At 45.6% G+C, this 22990-nt stretch overlaps 2 protein-coding genes across 3 annotated transcripts; one reads left to right on the forward strand and one right to left on the reverse strand.

The window, feature by feature from the left end:
- Positions 1-7450: 7450 nt before the first annotated feature.
- On the forward strand, positions 7451-8392 carry ATPsynCF6 (ATP synthase, coupling factor 6). Of its 2 annotated transcripts, none has more exons than XM_067762143.1 (3): positions 7451-7602; positions 7814-7965; positions 8036-8392. In XM_067762143.1, exons 2-3 carry the CDS (start codon positions 7814-7816, stop codon positions 8199-8201), a joined length of 318 nt encoding a protein of 105 aa, XP_067618244.1. In that variant the 5' UTR covers positions 7451-7602; the 3' UTR covers positions 8202-8392. The 2 variants fall into 2 exon arrangements, with proteins under 2 accessions (XP_067618244.1, XP_067618245.1); XM_067762144.1 differs by lacking the exon at positions 7451-7602 and adding an exon at positions 7607-7724.
- PolE1 (DNA polymerase epsilon catalytic subunit 1) lies at positions 7812-22740 on the reverse strand. Its single transcript, XM_067762140.1, has 7 exons — positions 22572-22740; positions 22369-22495; positions 15707-16723; positions 15048-15642; positions 11739-14941; positions 10215-11683; positions 7812-8751 (listed from the first exon to the last, which is right to left on the reverse strand). Exons 1-7 carry the CDS (start codon positions 22646-22648, stop codon positions 8451-8453), a joined length of 6789 nt encoding a protein of 2262 aa, XP_067618241.1. The 5' UTR covers positions 22649-22740; the 3' UTR covers positions 7812-8450.
- Between the last annotated feature and the right edge of the window lie 250 nt (positions 22741-22990).

The following is a 22990-nucleotide window of genomic DNA, read 5'->3' on the forward strand; positions in this document are numbered from 1 at the left end:
TGGCGATAATCGCATTATCTTAGGCGATTTCAATGCCCATTACGATCTATGGCATTCAAACTTGCAGGCGGACAGCAGGGGTGAGATGTTGGCGGATCAAAGAGAAGAAACGACGTTCTGCACAATAAACGGAGACGCCCCCACTCGTATGGTAGGAAGCTGTCACAGCTCGCCATATATCAGTCGTGAGCGCAGGTCTCGTAACTGGCAGCCGATGGTAACATTGGCATCCGACCACCTGCCAATACTTATTTCGCTCGAGCGTACCGCTTCATCGTCACAGAAAAACGCACTTTCATAAACTTTAAAAAAGGAAAGTGGGACGAATACAAATCCTTTACAGACAACCGCTTTACTGCCCTCCCTATCCCGACTGAATTCCCGAAATTCGGCCTCATTTTCCGGCGGAGGCCGCAAATTTAGCGAGAGAACTTGACCTTATAAGACAGCTCCATCCCGGGACCGCCAAATAAGGGACATAAACCAACGCATCAGATTGCTTGTGGATGGACTCAAGCGTGTGAAATGGGAGGAACATGCGAAATGCGAAAAAATGCGCGAGCGCTTTTTGCCCACAATGTATAATGCATTCTCCGGTTGACAAAGTTAGACGGAGGGCCAACAAACGCGCACATAAACATAAATTCAGCGCGTCCCCAATTACCATCACCGCCAAAGAGGTTAAGGATGCCATCAGTTAAGCTAAACCACGTAAAGCAGTGGGCCCATAAGGCATGCCGATGCTTAACAGCCTAGGAAAAGAGGGTTTCAAATATTTAGCACATCTTCAACCTGCCCCTTTCCACCTTTGTCATTCCCAAAAAATTTAAAATTGCCAAGCCTGAGAAACCAGCTAAAGGAGATTCATATCGCCCGATATCTCTCCTATCGCCAGTAGCCAAGACGCTTGAAGCTATTTTGCCCCCCTACTTCAAAGCAAATTTGCAGCTAGCCTCTCATCAGCATGGCTTTAGAAAACTTCATAACACACCACCGGGCTAAATGCCTATAGCACCCAGATATCAAAAGCATTTGATACGGTCAACCATTACTGGAAGACCTGTTGTTGTTGTTGTAGCGATAAGGTTGCTCCCCGAAGGCTTTGGGGGAGTATTATTGATGTGATGGTCCTTTGCCGGATACATATGCGGTACGCTCCGGCAACACAGCACCATTAAGGTGCTAGCCCGACCATTTCGGGAACGATTTATATGGCCACGTTAAACCTTCAGGCCATCCCTCCCTCCCCACCACCAAGTTCCATGAGGAGCTTTGGGTCGACAGAGCCTCGTCTGTTAGTGAAACAGGATTCGCCGCGGATAGGTGAGGTTGACAATTGGGTTTGGAGAAGCTATATATTGCGCTGGCAACCTGAAGGATTGCGCTACACAGCCCCTTGAATCTAGTATTTTTGTCGCCTCTTACGATAGGTACACCTACCGCGGGTATATTCTGATCTTCTAACCCTATCGCTACAACAACAACACTGCAAGACCTGGAAGAGTCTACCCATCCCCCAAGTCTTAAATTATCTGGTTGGCCGGCAGACATCGGTGCAATTTAGAAACGCAACATCAAAACCAAGAAGAATTAAACAAGGGGTGCCACAGGGTGGTGTCCTATCCCCACTTCTGTTTAACTTCAACATATCGAAGCTACCTTCACCACCAGAAGGTGTCACTATCGTTTCCTACGCCGATGACTGCACAATAACGGCAACAGGCCCTGGCCCACACATCGACGAGCTTTGTAATAAAATATATATCTATCTCCCTGATCTCTCCAGTTTCTTCGGCTCACGAAACCTGACATTGTCACCGACCAAATCATCGGCGACCTTATTTACAGCATGGATGCGCCAAATGTCCACCATATTAAACGTCCATGTCGAGGTCCAAAAATCTTGGGTGAAACGTTCGATCAAGATCTATCAGGGCATGCAGCCGCAATTGTTCCTAAAATCCAGAGCCGTAATAAAATCTTCAAATCTCTTGCTGGCAGCACTTGGGGTAAAGACAAAGAAACGCTCATTACCACTTACAAAGCAATTGGCTACTCACTGGAAGGAAATACAGGCCTGCCAAAAGACTGCCCTCAGAAACGCTACGGGCTGTCTTCTTATGTCGCCAACACACCACACCACATACACAATGAGACGAGAGTACTCCCCATTAGGGAGAGAAATGAAATGCTGAACAAACAGTTGCTGTTGCATACCCAGAAACCTGGGCATCCCAAAAGACAGCTGATTGATGAGCATACACATGCCGAGGCTTAAGGTGTTGTTGTTGTTGTTGTTGTTGTTGTAGCAATGCTCGCCCCACCTAATAGCCGCGACCGATCACAAATTGTCATCAATATCCTCTAACGGGAGTCCAAGGAAACTTGCCGTTTCAACAGGTGTGGACCATAAGGAAAGGGGTGTTAGAGGCGTTGGTTCCACATTACAATTGAAGAGATGGTTGGTGTCATGTGGGGACACGTTGCAAGCGAGGCATACATTTTGTATGTCGGGGTTGATTCTGGATAGGTAAGAGTTTAACCTGTTACAGTATCCAGAACGAAGTTGAGCAAGAGTGACACGCGTTTCCCTGGACAGTATGCGTTCCTCTTCCGCAAGTTTTGGATAATTTTCGTTAAGCATTGGATTCACCGGGCAATCCCCGGCATAAAGGTCCGACGCCTGTTTATGGAGTTCACCAAGCACCTGCTTGTGTTTTTCCACTTCATACGGCTGGGTTCTCAGGTGCCGTATTTCCTCAAAATGCTTACGGAGATGAATCCTTAAGCCCCTAGGCGGTGCTGGTTCATCAATCAGATGTCTTTTGGGATGCCCAGGTTTCTGGGTATTCAACAGGAACTGTTTGGTCAGCATCTCATTTCTCTCCCTGATGGGGAGTATTCTCGCCTCATTATGCAGATGGTGTTCTGGGGACATAAGAAGACAGCCCGATTCTGAGAGCAGTATTTTGGCAGGCCTGTAGTTTCTTCCAGTGGGTGATTTTTGGGCTTGGCGACCATATGGGTGACGCGTAGCACGTAATCGGCTGGCTAATTGCTTTGTATGTAGTCATGAGCGTTTCTTTATCTTTTCCCCAAGTACTGCCAGCGAGTGATTTGAGGATTTTGTTACGGCTCTGAATTCTCGGAACAATTGCGGCTGCGTGCTCACGAAAATTTAGACCCTGATCAAACGTCACACCCAAGATTTTGGGGTGTAGGACAGTCGGTAGCGTAGTGCCATCGACGTGGATGTTCAAAATGGTCGACATTTGGGGCGTCCATGTTGTAAATAAGGTCGCGGAAGATTTAGTCGGTGATAATGCCAGGTTTCGCGAGGCGAAAAAACTGGAGAGGGACAGGGAGGTAGCCGTTTATTTTGTTGCATAGCGCATCGATCTTTGGGCTTGGGCCTGTGGCCATTATTGTGCAGTCATCGGCGTAGGAAACGATTGTGACTCCTTCCGGTGGTGAAGGTAGCTTAGATATGTAGAAATTAAACAAAAGTGGGGATAGGACACCACCCTGTGGCACCCCTTGTTTAATTCTCCTTGGTTTTGATGCTTCGTTTCTAAATTTCACCGATGCCTGCCGACCACCCAGATAATTTGCGGTCCACCTTTTAGGACATGGGGGAAGGGTAGACCCTTCCAGGTCCTGCAGTAACGAGCCATGGTTGACCGTATCGAAAGCTTTTGATAGGTCTAGCGCTACGAGTACTGTTCTATGGTGGGGGTATTGATTTAAACCGCAATTTATCTGGGTGCTAATGGCATTTAGCGCGGTGGTAGTGCTATGGAGTTTTCTGAAGCCATGCTGATGAGGGGCTAGCTGCAAATTTGCTTGGAAATAAGGGAGCAAAATGGCTTCAAGCGTCTTTGCCACTGGCGATAGGAGAGATATCGGACGATACGACTCACCTATGTTAGCTGGTTTCCCAGGCTTTAGTAGCGGGACCACCTTGGCCATTTTCCATTTCTCAGGTATGACAAAGGTGGAAAGAGACAGATTGAAGACATGCGCTAAATATTTGAAACCCTCTTTCCCTAGGCTTTTAAGCATCGGCATGGCTATGCCGTCTGGGCCCACTGCTTTGGATGGTTTAGCACGACCAATGGCGCCCTCAACCTCTTTAGCGGTGATGGTGATTGGTGACGCGCTGAATTTGTGTTGATGTGCGTGTCTATTGGCTCTCCGTCTATCTTTGTCGACCGTAGGATGCATTATATATTGTCGGCAGAAAGCGCTCGCGCATTTTTTTGCGTCCGACAGCACTTTGTCGCCAAAGGCGATGGAAACTTTGTCTTTGTGCTTAGTCGGATTCGATAGGGACTTTACGGTGGACCAAAGTTTACACACACCGGTAGAGAGGTTACAACCTCTTAGGTGCTCCTCCCATTTCGCCCGCTTGTGTTCATCCACAAGCAATCTGATGCGTTGGTTTATATCCCTTATTTGGGGGTCGCCTGGATCAAGCTGTCTTATAAGGTCACGTTCTCTCGCTAAGTTTGCGGCCTCCGCTGGGAAGTGGGGCCGGATTTCGGGAATTCTCCCGGCGGGAATGAAATGTGCCGAGGCGGATTTAATGACCTTACGGAAGGTACGCTCCCCTTGGCGGGCATCAGTCGGGATAGGGAGGGCAACAAAGCGGCTGTCTGTAAAGGATTTATATTCTTCCCACTTTCCTTTTTTGAAGTTTATGAAAGTGCGTTTTTCAGTGACGATGAAGTCGGCGGTACGCTCAAGCGAAATAAGTATGGGCAGGTGGTCGGATGCCAATGTTACCATCGGCTGCCAGTTGACGCAGTTTAAGAGTTCTGCGCTAACGATTGAGATATCTGGCGAGCTGTGACAGCTTCCTACCTTACGTGTGGGGGCGTCTCCGTTTATTGTGCAGAACGTCGTTTCTTCTATTTGATCCGCCAACATCTCACCCCTACTGTCCGCCCGCAAGTTTGAATGCCATAGATCATGATGGGCATTGAAATCACCTAAGATAATGCGATTGTTGCCAGTGAGTAAGGCCCTGATATTAGGGCGGTATCCACTAAGGCAACAGGTGGCAGGAGGGATGTAGATGTTGATGATTTCTAGGTTTGCATCGCCTGACCGGACAGATAGGCCTTGACGTTCTAAGACATTGTCCCTGCGGTCGATGCCAGGATCAAATATATAATATTGCACAGAGTGGTGTATGATAAACGCGAGACCGCCTCCATTTCCGCTCTCGCGGTCTTTCTTGTGGACGTTATACCCAGAGCAGGTCTGCAATGCAGATCTTGCTGTGAGTTTAGTCTCTTGAATCGCAGCAATGCGGATGTTGTGCCGCTTCATGAAATCGACTGTCTCCGTAATCTTCCCAGTTAGTCCATTACAGTTTAACTGCAGGATTCTGAAGTGCATAAGGGGAGACGTCGCCACTCTGGGGGTAAGCGACGGGTGACTACGCCTGGGTTGTGGAAGGCCAGGACGCAATTGCTGTTGTGGCCCTGGGACTGGGCGTCCTTGGGCAAGCATTGGGGTACCCGGATGATTTGGGTTTGCGACCTGGCAACATGGCGCGATGAAACCCGTCGGGGGGTTGCCGTCGCGGAGACCAGAACATCTGGGAAAGTGGCACCACCCAAGGCAGGAGCTGCATTGGGCGGATGTCGCAAACCTATATATTCTGTGCTGGCAGACGGTGCAAACGGAGGTAGGGACTAAGAGTCTGTTTCCCTGACCAGCACGATTGCTGCCGGAAAAGAGCGGGGGAGAAGACGGGGGCAGGGGCTGATGCTCAGTATTGCTACCAACTCTACTACGAAGGTAGTAGTTATGAGTGGTATCAGCTGTTTGAGTTGTTGGCGCCGTGGGGCGCGAGCAGCAGCGGGTACTTGTTGTGGCTTGCTGAGCAGCGGGGCTGCTGGAAGGTAGTGGGGGCGCTAAGGCGTAGACTACGGGACGCCCTTGGGCGTGAACAGCAAGGAGCCACAAAAGATTTATAAAAGTTACGTGGACGTCGGGTTTTGGGATCAAGCCCAGAACAACCTGTCCGATGCAACCATCCCTTGCACGAGACACACTGAACAGAGTATGACCGTCCTAAAAAGATTCTTTTCCGGCAGATGCGGCAAAACCATTTCTCAGGACCGGGGTCAGGAGACGGACCCGGATTGGATTCGATGCCTTCCCGGAGTAAGAGAATATGGAGCAGTCCTGCTGCAAGGAGCTGCTGGGAGGATGACAATTTGTGGGAGGGACGAAATAAATTAGATTGGGTCACACTGAAATGACAGTCCTTGGTCGGGAAAAATCCCGAGTCGCTCCGGTACATAGAACCGACTGCCTTGGGAAGCGAGGCTTAAGGTGTCATCTCCGTAAGCATTATAAGGAAATACGGCACCTGAGAACACAGTCTAATGAAGCAAAAATACAAAACCAGGTTACCCCAGCGGGTAAGGGGGTCAGAATATACCCGCGGTAGGTATGCCTGTCGTAAGAGGCGACTAAAATACCAGATTCAAGGGGTGTGTAGCGCAACCCTTCAGGTTGCCAGCGCAATATATAGCTTCTCCAAATCCAATTGTCAACCTCACCTATCCGCGGCGAATCCTGTTTCACTAACAGACGAGGCTCTGGCGACCCCAAGCTCCTCATGGATCTTGGGGGTGGGGAGGGAGGGGATGGCCTGAAGGTTTAATGTGGCCACATAAATCGTTCCCGAGATGGTCGGGCTAGCACCTTATTGGTGCTGTGGTACCGGAGCGTACCGGATCTGCATCCGGCAAAGGACCATCACATCGATAACACTCCCCAAAGCCTTCGGGGAGCAACCTTATCGCTACAACAACAACAACAACAACAACAAAACCAGGTTCTCATTGATATCCACAATTAGACGTCGGACCTCTATGCCAGGAATCGCCCGGCGAATGCAGTACTTAAAGAAAAATACCCAGAACTAGCGAAAGAGGAGCGCACTGTCCCTAGGGAAACGCGCGTCACTCTAGCTCAAATTCGATCTGGATACTGTAACAGGTTAAACTCTTACCTATCCAGAACCAATCCCGACTCACAAAATGTATGTCCTACTTGCATACATACTTGTGGAAGCAACGCCTCTATCACACCTCTCATTACGGTCCACCCCTGGTGAAACAGCAAGTTTCCTTGAACTCCCGTTAGACTTTGATTACAATTTGTGATCGTTCGCACCCAAGGCTAATATATACTGAATGTAATGAATTCGCCTTGGGGCGCACCTATTGGATGGGGCGAAGCACTGCTACAAAAACTCTTTTTGCTTTTGTCGCCAAGGAAGGTGTGTAAACATTGAGATGGATAAGCGTGTGTATATATGCCTCTGTCCGACGACCTTGTTACCGAAAACGATATACGCATTGCAATTTCAACTTCTTTGGCCAGCAATGTGTGCTGCGCCCTCTAGTGGGGAATAGTGTGTAAAACAATGGACATATCCCCATCAACGGCAACCAATATTGCTTATGCACACATTTGACATTTCAATTGTCGACCAAATTTTTGACAGATCCGAAAAGCAGTTGCCTTCAGCCATACCTAGAATTTGTGTGAAATCATAGCAAAATTGTTTTAGAAAAGGTAATAATTCACATAAGAAAACTAGCAGAAACATTATTCTTCAATAAAAGACAAGTTAAACGCGAAGAGAGCCGTAGTTTCGCATGCCATTTAATAAGTTGGCATTACATAACCTTTTCTAGGTTACTGACTTGGATAATTTTTAGATATAATCAATGTATTAACCACAAAGTAATTCCTACTTACGATTCAAACGTTTCGTTTATTGCAGATGATGTCGCAATCAATATTGTCCAGTGTACGCATGCTACGCATCGAGGCACGTCGTAATATTGGCATTGTAGGACCGGCGCTGAACAAGGTCTCAGATCCCATACAACAGCTGTTCTTGGATAAAGTGCGTGAATACAAGAAACGCAGCAGGTATATATTTTATGAACATGCGGATGCGAAAGTTTTAATTGCAATTTATTCCTTTGCTTCTTTCTTTTAGTGGTGGCAAAATGGTTGATCCTACACCCGAAACAGAACGCGAGTTAAAGAACGAATTGGAGCGCGTGGCTAAACAATACGGTGGTGATGGCAAGATCGATATGACTAAGTTCCCTGAATTCAAGTTTCCTGAAGTCAAGATCGATCCCATCACACAAGCTAAGTAAATATACTAATTTTCATAGGTTAAATATTTATAATTGGTGGATTGATGAATTGTTAGTGGATTGCAGCCAACAAAATTTTCTTGCTTGCTATGTATAACTTAGCAGCGCATTAAACAATTTATTTCTTTACAAAAACAAGATCTATTTGAAAAAAAAATAAATAAAAAGGAAATTTAATTTTAAAACAAAAACATACTTCTATATTTAATAAGTCTTAATTACCTAATTAGTTTTGCTAAATTATGTTAATTATTTTGTTTCTATAATCTGCTCGACTGTCTCCTGCAGTAACTGCATTTTATGATATTCCGCCACGCGCTTGAATGTCTGCAATAGCCTTTTGATTTCGGTACCGCTGATAAGTGGCACAAACTCGCCTGCGCATGGACAATATTCGGCAAGATTTTCACGTTTAATTTCATTACACCGCAGACATCGCAAATCCTGCAGCACATAGGACATAATTTTACGTTGTACCACGTCAATAATGCGCATTTCGATTTCTTCATTTTCATAGGCCACAAAACATTGGGCGCACAGCCAAACGGGACTGAAAAGAATTTATAAATTATTTATTATATCTGAGAAAATGGCCTAGGTGAAGTCGCCATTTACATTTTCCCGATCACTTTAAAGCCTTTCAAGGTTTTTTATCGTTAAAGGAAGCGGCGGTTGGTATATTAACGTGTGTTATAGAATTTTACATCTACCCGTACGTACTCTAAGGTATGTATCCAATTCGGGGTTTTGCGGGAAGTCTGTGACCTGCTGTTTTCAGACGGGCCGACAGTTAGCCATGCAAATATTGGACAGACACTACTCTTTGCGACTTCGCTTTTGCTGTTGTCTGCCATTATTGGGTTCGTCAAGGCTTATCTGTCCATGGCGATTGTCCAATGGGCGTCGATGGGTACGCCTCTTTTACTAGAAAAACTTCCCCTACAGCTTCGAGGAGGATGATAAGGAGGAGAAAACCAAGTCACTTCATGTTTGACTGTCTAACTTCTGCAAAAGCGACATATTGCCGTCAGAAGTTGTTTTTCGTCCGGAAAAAGAACTGTACAGTAACAGTTCAAGGTGGTCCCGACTGAGGCAAGAGTGATGCAAACGAAGGGTCACTTAAAGGCCGAATTATGGGTTACACCTTACTTAATTAGATATATATATTTTATGGCCAATTTGTAGGGAAAATGAAGAGTAGCACGACGCAAATTGGAAGAGAAGCTCGGCCTTAGATCTCTTCGGAGGTTATCGCGCCTTACATTTATTTTTTTTTTTTATATTTTATGGTGAGGTTTGCTCTGTTACCCGCCTTGTCCAAGCTGAGAACTCAGTATCTCCAGAATGGTGCGCGGGCTTAGGGAATGTATGTACCTACCTTCTAACTGCAGCGATTCGAGAATCTTCCTTTTCTTTTTGTTACATCATCACATTCGAGTAGGATATGCTCGAGAGTCTCATCCGCGCTGTCGCAGAACCGACATAGCTTGAGTGTGGTCCTGATTGAACCCTGTTATTCGGGAAGTCTCCCACCTGGCCCTATCTCTTAACTATTTTATAAAGTTTTTTGATGTTAAGACCTCTAACGCAATCTAGGAAGGCCGGATGAAGGAAATTATTTTTTTTAATCTATATTTCGGGACTAAATTACTATGCCTCTAACACATCTTAGTCCTGTTCTTCTGCTAGATTGCAATGTGCAGCGTTGTTATTGTTGTTGTGACGATAAGGTTACTCCCAGAAGGCTTTGGGGAGTGTTACCGATGTGATGGTCCTTTGCCGGATCCGGTACGATCCGGTAACACAGCACCATTAAGGTACTAGCCCGACTATCTCGGGAACGATTTGTATGGCCACATTAAATCTTCAGGCCATCCCTCCCCCAAGTTCCATAAGGAGCTTGGGGTCGGCAAAGCCTTGTCTGTTAGTGAAACGGGTTTCGCCGCTCGAGCGTGTGCACACCATTACTAAATTTTTATCTTAAATTACACTAAAACAAAATTAATCACTTACATGCCATCCTTCATAGCGCGATGTTTATCCTTGCACAAGTCTAAATCGCGGCAATGATTGCAGGCCTTGCAAATAACTTCAGCAATATTGTAGGTATCACTTGGATCTGTCCACTCAGCTATATCGGAAAATTCGCCAACACCTACAAGACGCAACATATTCTTTCGCAATTCATTCACGTCCTCCGCTAAGGTCTTGTCAACACTCAAAGCTTTAACCAACGTACGAGTTAAATCCAAGCCAGGACTTGGACGCCCTTTTCCATAATTTTTATGTAATTTCGATACAAAATCAAATGCAGTATGTGAAATATCTTTCATAGCTTGGCGTGTGCTCTTGCCCTCCGCCAACGATTGCATGAAAAGGGTGAGAAGAGTTTCGAATTTTTCACGGCATGCATTCTCATCAGGTAAATGTTCGCCTATAGTCCAGTTGAGTTCCAATGATAACTGTTGTTCGCCTTCAGCGAGGGTAGAACCATTTTCTTCAGTTTCATCAGCGCGTTGAATTTCTTCAATGTCATCTTCATCTGCATCATGGTCACCAGTCAAGCGTCTCCTAGATTTCGATGTGCCATTCGCTTTTCCTCCATCGTTTTCGTCATCATCATCCACACCTCCCAAGACTGTATCACTTGTGACACCTGGTGGTAGCTGACCTCGGATGCCAGCATAATTAGCCTGATCCAACCAAAGCATAAAATTCCAACATTGTTCATAGGAGAGTTGTATGGAATGAAAAAGTTCTTTATTACGCAAACTCTCCACCACATATTCCACATAACCCAAAGCATCCGATACCGTTTTCTTGCCTGAGCATAATATGATACGATTGAAGTCCGCATAAATAATTGTAGCACCCAAACGTTTGAATTCAGCCACAATACGTAAAAACATTTTACGCATTAAATTGTTTAGGGTACGTCTTAGCGCCGGATCGTAGAGTAGCGCATTTGATGATCGCACCCAACGGTAAAAGTGTATCAATTGAAAGTCAGCGAAAATATTTTGATTTAGCGCTACTTCACGCAGCCATCCATTGACCATGTGACGCAAGACGCGGAAGGCAGCCGAACAGAGTGCAGTTTCATCATAGCTTGGTAGCGTTGCCGCAGGTACAGTACCAATCATTTCCTCTAACGAAGCTTGTGGTATAACATCAAAAGTTACAGCTGAGCTGGCGCCTTCCATTTCTTGTATGCGATTCGATTGTAGTAATGAGCTTACAGCCAAGCTATCCAGCGCCAGTTCAACGCATACATCATTAAATAAACCTGGACGATTTTGTACAACAGAAATGCTCTCTTCAAATTCAGCTAACAGACGACTGTCATCAGCCTCGCGCCCGCCTAAGTCAGGACGAGTGGTGTTGGACCACCAAAGCACGAAGTTGTTACGTTGTAAAATACGCGCAAAAAAGAGATCTGCGCCAAAGAGTACGGTGTCAGGTGGCATGTTACCGATTGGGACCTGAATGGCAAAAATATGAGATTAAAAATATGTAATACGTGCTTAACCAACTTACCTGAAAATAGCGGCACTGATCCAACATCAGCTCCACCACATTGTTTAAATGCAAAAAATGTCGTACCAGCGCACGCGAACCCTGCCGCTGCCAATCCAAACCTGACAAAAGCGAAGCATCGTCAGTAATATGAATACGCGCCTGCGGGAAGTCGAGTAAAATTGGCATTGTTGAATTCAATTTTCGCGCCTCCGTTGCCGTTTGCACATACAACATTGAGGGGCCGCGTTTTTCTTCCTTGTAACTGCTGAGCGCGCGTTGTATATGCCGATAAATCTGTTTCACATCTACCTCGATAAGCACCTCAAAATTAAATTCTTCCGGCGGTAAACGCTCCACTTCTGCCACATCTTTCATAGTCTTAATTAAAGCCAAGCGCTCAGCGGTATAAAGCGTGCGCATACTTGGCATTTGATTTGTGCGCACCGTATCGAGCGCGAATATTAAAGCCTTACGGCTGGATAGCAAAAATAAACCCCAAATTTCTTTTTTCGCTGTTGGTGTATTATGTTGGTAGAGGAAAATTTTACGTACTCTATGTTGTGCGTCTCGTAAATAAGTATGTCCTTGCAAACGTTGCTCGAGTTGTTCTATTGAAAAAATTTCCAAATCTTTAGTAGCTAGCGTAGCTAAACGTTGCGCTTCCTGACGCTGTACCGAGCACATGCAACCCATATTCATGAGCGCGCGAAACTCTAAAGACATTTGCGTTTCATAAATACCCTCTATATCGGGCGTTGCCAAATCAGCCAACATACCCAAACAATTATCTTTGAATACTTGCTCAGGCACACTGTAGCGATAGAGATTGTATACAGGACGCGCGCGCGGCAGTATGCGATTAACTTTTTTCCACATTTGCCCGTCTTCAGGTGGCGCAACGCTGCGTTGATTCACATAAAATATGCGCGGTACAATTAACTTGACACGATGCAGCTCTTCGCCAATCATTAGCCATACCGTAAAGTGCCCCAAATCATCGTTTGGCACAATTTGTAGTACATGCCAAATTTGATCGATGAGCGCGCGTTGTGCGCGTCTTAGGAAACCGCCTATTGTACCCGTTGCTGTAACGCCATCTCTTGCGCTGGCCATTGTTGTCGCGTGACTTTGCTCATTGCGTGGACGCTTATTTCTTTGATGCACCCGCTGACGACGTGCTTGCTGCCATTCCCACTTTTTCTTTTGAAAACGCACCCATTCTATAATTTCAGCGCGCGTCTTGCCGATGGGTGGTGGCGCACCAAGTGCTTGACGCCAAGTTGTAGCCTCTGGCACTTTTTCTGCTTCACTCTCGTTATCTCCTTCATTTTCACCAGAATGCGCTCGCTTACGCTTTGTTACCACCGGCCGTCCACCCAGTGCGCCCTCAGCGCCTTGGCTTGCAACTAAGTCCTCCATATCAGCTACCTCACTGGTAGCACGTATTTCACGCGCCGTTTTCGCTTTAGGCATAAACATTTCGTTAATACGTCGCTGTTTGAGCACATCATTCTTTTCCAGGATTTTCTTATGCAGCCAGTCGGGATGTTGAACGCGTGGCACGGGATTTGAGAGCCCCTGTAATGCTGCTGGTATGGTGATAATCTTTTGTATGGTACCGCCTAGACGTTCTATGTAATAATTCCAGTCGAGCACATCGCGTATATCTGCATCGCCCATTGTACTATCCTTGAGCCAACGTCGCAGATGGTAGCGCCGCACATTGGGTTCAGACTGAAAAATCGCAAGCGGTATAGCGCGTTCTGTGACTGGTGCTCCTTCGGGTTTTTTAGAGATGATATATTTGCAAGCCAGGCCAGCATCTTTTACAATTTGATCGCCCAAAAACTCAGCTAAACGCTTAGCTGTAGAGATTGATGTACTCTTTTGTTCACCATAGTCCTCCAACTTTTTAGACATCGACTTATTCTCTGCAATCAAATCAAAAAGTTCAGAGTCGGGCAAGTTGGAGCCACGACTATATAACACATCCAACCAGTAGTCGGCCACTTTTGCAACTGAAGCATAACATTCCTCCAAAGTATTTCCAGCTAAGAACGCTTCAAATACTGAACTTTGAAAATTTTTGATTAACTGCAATTCACCACGGCGCTTAACCTCAAAACCCTTCAACTCAGCAAGTGAGCCATCGAAGTTAAATACTGCATAACGTTTTTTTAACTTTTTACCTTCTTCTTTAGCTGCCGGCAAAACCATTGCCAAATATGGACCATCCACTTCGAAAAAGATAGAGTTCTCGTCCCGTATTTGATATTCAGGCAGTTTACCATCACGCGCTGGTTTCACCAGCTCATGGTATTGGTCGTTGGTGAAATAATCTTTTACCATTGTATTTAGCACAGCATTGGGATACGAAATATTAACTTTCTTTTTCTTCTCATGCGTCGTATGCACTGTAAATTCTTGTGGAAACGAACCCGGCAATATACACCAAATACCATCAGTATCCAATTCCAGCGGACGTCCCACACGTTCTATTATCTCGCGCGCTTTTGTTATAATATTGGAGCCGGTGTAACAAACTATACCAGCCATAGGCATAGAATGCCAGCGTGCACCGCGTCTCATTACATAACCATAGAAAGAGTTTAAAATACATTTATGCGCTAACTGCAGCGAGTCGTAGAGTACCTCTCTACCCTTCGCCGCTTTGATTTCTGCCGCATCACCTGAAGCGAGGGCAGCATTCACTGCTGCTTTTGCCACTTTCGTTAAACCTTTATACTCGTAACGGCGATCACGAAAGGCGCGAACTGTGTCCACATAAAAACTGTTCTCTTTTTGGCATATAGTGGAAGTGCGCGTTTCTAATTTGGTTACTTTTGTCTTTTTATAAGCTTTGCGACAGTAGTCTGTGAGTCGCTTCTTTTCGTAGGCTGCTTGATCTTCACGCGATAACTCATGAAATGCGCGTGTTGGACCGCTTGGAAAGAGTGGTGGAAACTTTTCTGTTTCGAGCTGTTGTTGTATACGTTGAAATTCATTTCGGCTAGCCGGTAACATTTCTCCACGCCACAACCAATCCATGACGCGTTTACATTTGGCACCAGGCTTATTAAAATCACATGCAGCGCAATCAGTTTCGCTCACCATGGCAGATGGTTGCAAACGATTTGTTAGAATAATATTGGGATACATAGCGCCTACGTCCAAGTGATAAATAACTGGTTGTTCCAGTCGGTTGGGTATATCGTGAAGTCCTAGGATAATGTAATAAAAATATTTAAAAATGAATAAAAATGGAAACATTCAATGCCGCTCCGGAAACAAATATATTATCCTTTCTACAAAAAAATTTTTTTTTACCTTGCAAAGCCTGCGTTATTTCCTTACTTATATCTTCTAAATTTGTTACTTTATCAATTGGCACACCCTCTTCAACTTCAATTGCATGAACCAATACCTTAGTTACATTATCTTTTAGCTGATTAACCATTTGTGGATCAAGACGAAACCGACATGGTATATCAGCACGAAATACACCCGATTCCAAAGCTTCAACATGCCCACCAACATATGTTTCTGAATCCAATACATGACCTTCATTCGATAATTTGTTTAGTTCACTCTGTTGTTTATTAGGATAAACAATATGCGCACGATATGCTTGTACCATAAGCAAAGTCTCACATAGCGTACCGGAACCTTTCCGCAAAATTTCATCAGGTTCCATAGGAATAATTGTGTTTAAAGCAAAAATGAAGGGGTGTACATATTTCATATATAAATAGTATGTAGCAACAGCATCAGATACAGAATAATTTGAAAGCACTTGCGGTTGTTCAACAGCCATACGACACATATCTTCGGGATCTAGCTCAACTGGATCGTAACGTAATTTAGCTTTGGCAACAGCTTTGAGACCTTGTGACCCAACTGGTAGATAGGAGTCACGTTTGACCTGTGAGACGAAATAAATGAATCCATATGTATAAAATGCAACAGTAATTCAATAGCATACGTACCCAGCACAAGCAATCCATATGTATCGCCGGTCTACTCAAATAAAAACCATCTCTCAGTTTCGAAAATCCAATCTCTTGTTTCATATCTAAATCATAAACAGCTGCGCGCGTTTCAACAAATGGCCAATCGAAAAAGTCACCATTATAAGTCACAACAATATGTGGGCGTACCTCCATTATGTGGTCGAAAAATTTCTGTATTAAATGCATTTCATTTTCTTCGTTAAACACTATAAAATGACCTTCAAACTCCGGTTTAGGCGTATATTCAAAATCATCAACATCTGTTGAAATAATTTCACGATTTGTTATTAGATATCCCTGACCATCGATCATATATGATATCATCATAATTTGATCTGTTTGTGCATCGGGAAATTTTAGTGGCAATTTAGTTGTTTCAATATCAAAAGCCAATACTACAGGTTCGGGCCGTTCGAGTAAATCAGGACGTGGTGTTATTATTGGCAACTCCAAACCACCGCTACGACTACGTATATTATACCATTGACCACAAAAGATGCTCAAATCAATGGATACACGTACATGATAAGGTACATCATGCTCACGTATATCCAATATGAGATCCATATAATCTTGTTTTTTGAATTCATCATGGCCAGTATGAGATGCCGCTAATGAGGATGATAACATTTGCATATAAAAAGTGTTAGCCTTCTCACGCTCTGTATTTCGTCTAACTGCTGCCGCCAACTCGCGGCGCACCTTTGTCATAGCAGTCTGATTTAAAAATGACAACTTTAGAAAATGTTGCTGCTTGCCTATTAAATGATTTGGTAAATCAAGATCTTCCTTATTTATATGTTCTACATTAGCCAATTGACCCGAGTATTTGCGACTAAGAAAACGTGCCACTTCATGTGTCTGTTTTTCTTCAGGGCGTATCAAGATATAGGGTTTATAAGCGACGGTGCATTTGAAACGCGAACCATCCATTTGTATGAAAAATAGATCTAAGGCAGCAACCAAACGACGATCTTCATCTAATATTTCAGTCTACACGAAAATACAGCAATGGATAATATTATAAATATTTGTACCTATTTCAAAGAAGAGTATATTAATAAAATGCACTGGTTTGTACTTTTTCCGAAATTCATGTTTGGGTATTTTTCTTTAAGAACTGGATTCGCCGAGCAATTCCCGGCATATAGGTCCGACGCCTGTTTGTGGATATCACTGACGACCGTTGTGCCCTTAACCCCCCCCCCCCCCCCCCACCTTCCGCAGGTTAGGGGGTTGGAATATACCCGCGATAGGTATCTGTCGTAAGAGGCGACTAAAATACCAGATTCAAGGGGTTGTGTAGCGCAACCCCTTCAAGGGATTGCCAGCGCCATATATAGCTTCTCCAAACCCAATTGTCAACCTCACCTATCCGTGGCGAATCCTGTTTTATTAACAGCCGAGGTTCTGGCGACCCCGAACTCCTCCTGGATCTATGGGGTGGGAGGGCGGGATGGCATAGAAGGTCGCATGTGGTCATAAGAATCGTTCCCGAGGTGGTCGGGCTTGGTACCGGAACATACCGGATCTGCATCCGGCAAAGGACCATAAACTCGATAACACTCCCCAAGGTCTTCGTGGAGTGTCCTTATCGCTGCAACAAAAACGACCGCTTGTGCTTTTGTGCTTCATATGGCTGTGTTCTCAGGTGCCGTATTTCAACAGAAACTGTTTGTTCAGCATTTCATTTCTCTCCCTAATGGGGAGTACTGTTGTTGTAGCAATGTTTCGCCCCACCTAATAGCTGCGACCGGTCACAAATTGTCATCAATATCTTCTAACGGGAGTCCAAGGAAACTTGCTGTTTCGACAGGGGTGGACCAGAATGAAAGGGGTGTTAGAGGCGTTGGTTCCACATTACAATTAAAGAGATGGTTGGTGTCATGTGGGGACACATTGCAAGCAGGGCATACATTTTGTATGTCGGGATTGATTCTGGATATGTAAGAGTTTAACCTGTTACAGTATCCAGAACGTAGTCGAGCCAGAGTGACTCGCGTTTCCCTGGGGAGTATGCGTTCTTCTTCCGCAAGTTTTGGGTACTGTTCCCTAAGTACTGGATTCACCGTGCTATTCCCGGCATAAAGGTCCGACGCCTGTTTGTGGAGCTCACCAATGACCTGCTTGTGTTTTTTTGCTTCATACGGCTGAGTTCTCAGGTGCCGTCTTTCCTCAAAATGCTTACGGAGATGACTCCTTAAGTCCCTAGGCGGTGTTGGCTCATCAATCAGATGTCTGGTGGGATGCCCAGGTTTCTGGGTATTCAAAAGGAACTGTTTGATTAGCATCTCATTTCTCTCCCTGATGGGGAGTATTCTTGCCTTATTATGTAGATGGTTTTCTGGGGACATAAGAAGACAGCCCGTGGCGGTTATGAGGGCAGTATTTTGGCAGGCCTGTAACTTCTTCCAGTGGGTAATTTTTAGGCTTGGCGACCATATAGGGAACGCGTAGCATGCAATCGGCTGGCCAATTGCTTTGTATGTGGTAATGAGCGTTTCTTTGTCTTTCCCCAAGTACTGCCAGCAAGGAATTTGAGAATTTTATTACGGCTCTGGATTTTCGGAACAATTGCGGCTGCGCGCTCACCAAAATGTAGATCCTGATCAAACGTCACACCCAAGGGTTTGGGGTGTAAGACAGTCGGTAGCGTAGTGCCATCGACGTGGATGTTCAAAATGGTCGACATTTGGGGCGTCCATGTTGTAAATAAGGTCGCGGAAGATTTAGTCGGTGATAATGCCAGGTTTCGCGAGGCGAAAAAACTGGAGAGGGACAGGGAGGTAGCCGTTTATTTTGTTGCATAGCGCATCGATCTTTGGGCCTGGGCCTGTGGCCATTATTGTGCAGTCATCGGCGTAGGAAACGATTGTGACTCCTTCCGGTGGTGAAGGTAGCTTAGATATGTAGAAATTAAACAAAAGTGGGGATAGGACACCACCCTGTGGCACCCCGTTTAATTCTTCTTGGTTTTGATGTTTCATTTCTAAATTGCACCGATGCCTGCCGACCACCCAGATAATTTGCGGTCCACCTTTTAAGACATGGGGGAAGGGTAGACCCTTCCAGGTCTTGCAGTAACGTGCAATGGTTGACCGTATCAAAAGCTTTTGATAGGTCTAGCGCTACGAATACTGTTCTATGGTGGGGGTTTTGATTTAAACCGCAATTTATCTGGGTGCTGATGGCATTTAGCGCGGTGGTGGTACTATGGAGTTTTCTGAAGCCATGCTGATGCAGGCTAGCTGCAAATTTGCTTTGAAGTAGGGCAGCAAAATGGCTTCAAGCGTCTTGGCTACTGGCGATAGGAGAGATATCGGGCGATATGACTCTCCTATGTTAGGTGGTTTCCCAGGCTTTAGTAGCGGGACCACCTTGGCCATTTTCCATTTTCCGGGTATGACAAAGGTGGAAAGAGACAGGTTGAAGACATGTGCTAAATATTTGAAACCCTCTTTCCCTAGGCTCTTAAGCATCGGCATGGCTATGCCGTCTGGGCCCACTGCTTTGGATGGTTTAGCATGACCGATGGCATCCTCAACCTCTTTGGAGGTGATGGTAATTGGTGACGCGCTGAACTTGTGTTTATGTGCGTGTCTGTTGGCCCTCCGTCTATTTTTGTCGACCGTAGAATGCATTACATATTGTCGGCAGAAAGCGCTCGTGCATTTTTTCGCATCCGACAGCACTTTGTCGGCAAAGGCGATGGAGACTTTGTCATTGTGCCTAGACGGAGTCGATAGGGACTTTACAGTGGACCAAATTTTACCTACACCGGCAGAGAGGTTACAAGCGCTTAGGTGCTCCTCCCATTTCACCCGCTTGTGTTCATCCACAAGCAATCTGATGCGTTGGTGTATATCCCTTATTTGGGGGTCGCCGGGAACGAGCTGTCTTATAAGGTCACGTTCTCTCGCTAAACTTGCGGCCTCTGCCGGGAAGTGGGACCGAATTTTGGGAATTCTACCGGCGGGAATGAAACGAGCCGAGGCGGATTCAATGACCTTGCGGAAAGCACGCTGCCCTTGGCGGGAATCAGTTGGGATAGGGAGGGCAGCAAAGCGGTTGTCTGTAAAGGATTTGTATTCGTCCCACTTTCCTTTTTTAAAGTTAATGAAAGTGCGTTTTTCTGCGACGATGAAGTCGGCGGAACGCTCGAGCGAAATAAGTATAGGCAGGTGGTCTGATGCCAAATTTACCATCGGCTGCCAGTTGAGGCAGTTTACGAGTTCTGCCGTCACGATTGAAATATCCGGCGAACTGTGACAGCTTCCTACCATACGTGTGAGGGCGTCTCCTTTTATTGTGCAGAACGTCGTTTCTTCTATTTGATCCGCTAACATCTCACCTCTACTGTCCACCCGCAAGTTTGAATGCCATAGATAGTGATGGGCATTGAAATGTTGTTGTTGTTGTTGTTGTAGCGATTAGGTTACTCCCCGAAGGCTTAGGGGAGTGTTATCGATGTGATGGTCCTTTGTCGGATACAGATCCGATACGCTCCGGTAACACAGCACCATTAAGGTGCTGGCCCGACCATCTCGGGAACGATTTATATGGCCACATTAAACCTTCAGGCCATCCCTCCCTCCCCACACCCAAGTTCCATGAGGAGCTTGGGGTCGCCAGAGCCTCGTCTGTTAGTGAAACGGGATTCGCCGCTCGAAGGTGAGGTTGACAATTGGGTTGGAGAAGCTATATATTGCGCTACACAACCCCTTGAATCCCATGGGCATTGAAATCGCCTCAGATAATGCGATTGTTTCCAGTGAGTACGGCGCTGATATCAGGGCGGTATCCACTGGGGCAACAGGTGACAGGAGAGATGTAGATGTTGATGACCGGACAGATAATCCTTGACGTTCTAAGACACTGTCCCTGCGGTCGATGTCGGGATCAAATATATGATATTGCACAGTGTAGTGTATGATTAACACGAGGCCGCCTCCATTTCCGCTCTCGCGATCTTTTCTGTGGGCATTATACCCAGAACAGGTCTGCAATGCAGATCTTGCTGTGAGTTTAGTCTCTTGAATCGCAGCAATGCGGATCTTGTGCCGCTTCATGAAGTCGACTATCTCTGTGATCTTCCCAGTTAATCCATTACAGTTTAACTGCAGTATTCTGAAGTACATGGGGGGAGACGTCGTCACTCTGGGAGTAAGTGACGGGTGACTACGCCTGGGTTGTGGAAGGCCAGAACGCGATTGCTGTTGTGGCCCTGGGACTAGACGTCCTTGGGTAAGCATTGGGGTACCCGGCGCTAAGGCGCAGACTACGGGACGTCCTAGGGCGTGAACAGCAAGGAGAAACAAACGAAGAAGTTACCTGGATGTCTGGTTTTGGGGTCTAGCCCAGAACAACCTGTCCGATGCAACCATCCCTTACACGAGACACACTGACAAGAGTATGACCGTCCTAAAAAGATTCTTTTCCGGCAGATGAAGCAAAACCATTTCTCAGGACCAGGGTCAGGAGACGGACCCGGATTGGGTTCGATACCATCCCGGAGCAAGAGAATATGAAGCAGTCCCACTGCTAGGAGCTGCTGGGAGGATGACAATTTGTGGAAGGGACGCAACAAATTAAATGGGGTTACACTGAAATGGCAGTCCTTGGTCGGGAAAAATCCCGAGTTGCTCCGGTACATACAACCGACGGCCTTGGGAAGCGAATGGGGAGTACTCTCGTCTCATTGTATATGTGGTGTGATGGGGACATAAGAAGATGGCCTTTAGCGGTTCTAAGGGTAGTGTTTTGGCAGGCCTGTATTTCCTTCCAGTGAGCAACCTTTAGGTTTGGCGACCATATCGGGGACGTGTAGCACGCAATCGGCCGTCCAAGTGGTAATGGGCGTTTCTTTGTCTTTACCCCAAGTGCTGCCGGCAAGAGATTTGAAGACTTTATTACAGCTCTGAATTTTAGGTACAATTGCGGTTGCATGCTCTCCAAAATGTAGAACCTGATCGAACGTCACACCCAAAATGTTTGGGTGTAGGACAGTCGGTAGTGTAATGCCATCGACGTGGATGTCCAATATGGTCGACATTTGCCGTGTCCATGTTGTAAATAAGGTGGCCGATGATTTGGTCAGTGGCAATGTCAGGTTTCGCGAGGCGAAGGTTGTGGGGAGTGTTATCGATGTTGCTGATCCTTTGTCGGATATAGATCCGGTACGTAATGGTACTAGTCCGACCGTCTCGGGGACGATTAAGTATGAACATATTGAACCTTCTAGGCCATCCCTATATCCATGAGGAACTTGAAGTCGCCAGAACCTCCGTTGCTAAATCAGCATTTGCCACGGGTAGTTGAGGTTGACATTTGGGTTGGATAATTTATAAACTGCGCTGGCAACCCCTTGAAAGGGTTGCGCTACAAAACCCCTCGAATCAATTTGGTAGTTTAGCCGCATCTCGACCGACTCCGCAGCCTACAGCACTGCCCCTGACCTTGCAAGTTCGTCTGCCTTCTGTTGCCCTCGATTACGTGTAACAAGGTAGCCACATACCCCAATTAAAATTTGTAGAAGCATCTTTAAAAACCCCCATTGGACATTGCACATGAATTTCGTAAAAAGTACAAACTGGTGCCTATATATCTTAATGTGGCGGAACACACGCCCTGTCACTTACCGCATGCATATTTATTAGATATCCAGTGCGCTCTATACTATCCTTCACACGATTGAAACCATATTTGGAATCGATTTTGTCATTTTCTCGCGACTGTCGATACCCTGCCTCATTGAAGAAGTCGTCGCTGCAATGTAAGGCCGAAGTAAATTTCACATTTCTCTACATTTAATACTAAGCCTAGTACTAACTTTATTACTTACCCTTCTGCGCGTGTATCTGACTGAAATTTGCCTGTGTTTTGTAGAACTTTTGGTTTGTATCCTCCAGATTCCTCCATTTTACACCGTCAATAATATCATTAATAATATTTTCATCACACGATTTGCAAAAATTCCACAAAACAGCAGCTCTAATTTGGCGGAAAATGTTTTGAAGTTACCACATGGTACGTTCTTTTGTATAAAAGATATTGCCGGTTGTATAACAAAAGAGTGTTTTCCTTCAGCAGCTTTATACGAAAAACAAACTTCTGGGCGACAGAGCCCACCCACCGATGCGTTAAGGAACAGCAACGCTGCGATATCAGAGAAAAGCAAATCAAAACAATTATCAGCTGTTTCTGAAACAGAGTTGGCAATTGAACCTACATGGTGAATCGCAAGACGTTTCAAAATCGCTT

Source organism: Eurosta solidaginis, chromosome 1 (assembly GCF_040869045.1).
Source record: "Eurosta solidaginis isolate ZX-2024a chromosome 1, ASM4086904v1, whole genome shotgun sequence".
In the NCBI taxonomy this organism is placed as follows: Eukaryota; Metazoa; Arthropoda; class Insecta; order Diptera; family Tephritidae; genus Eurosta; species Eurosta solidaginis.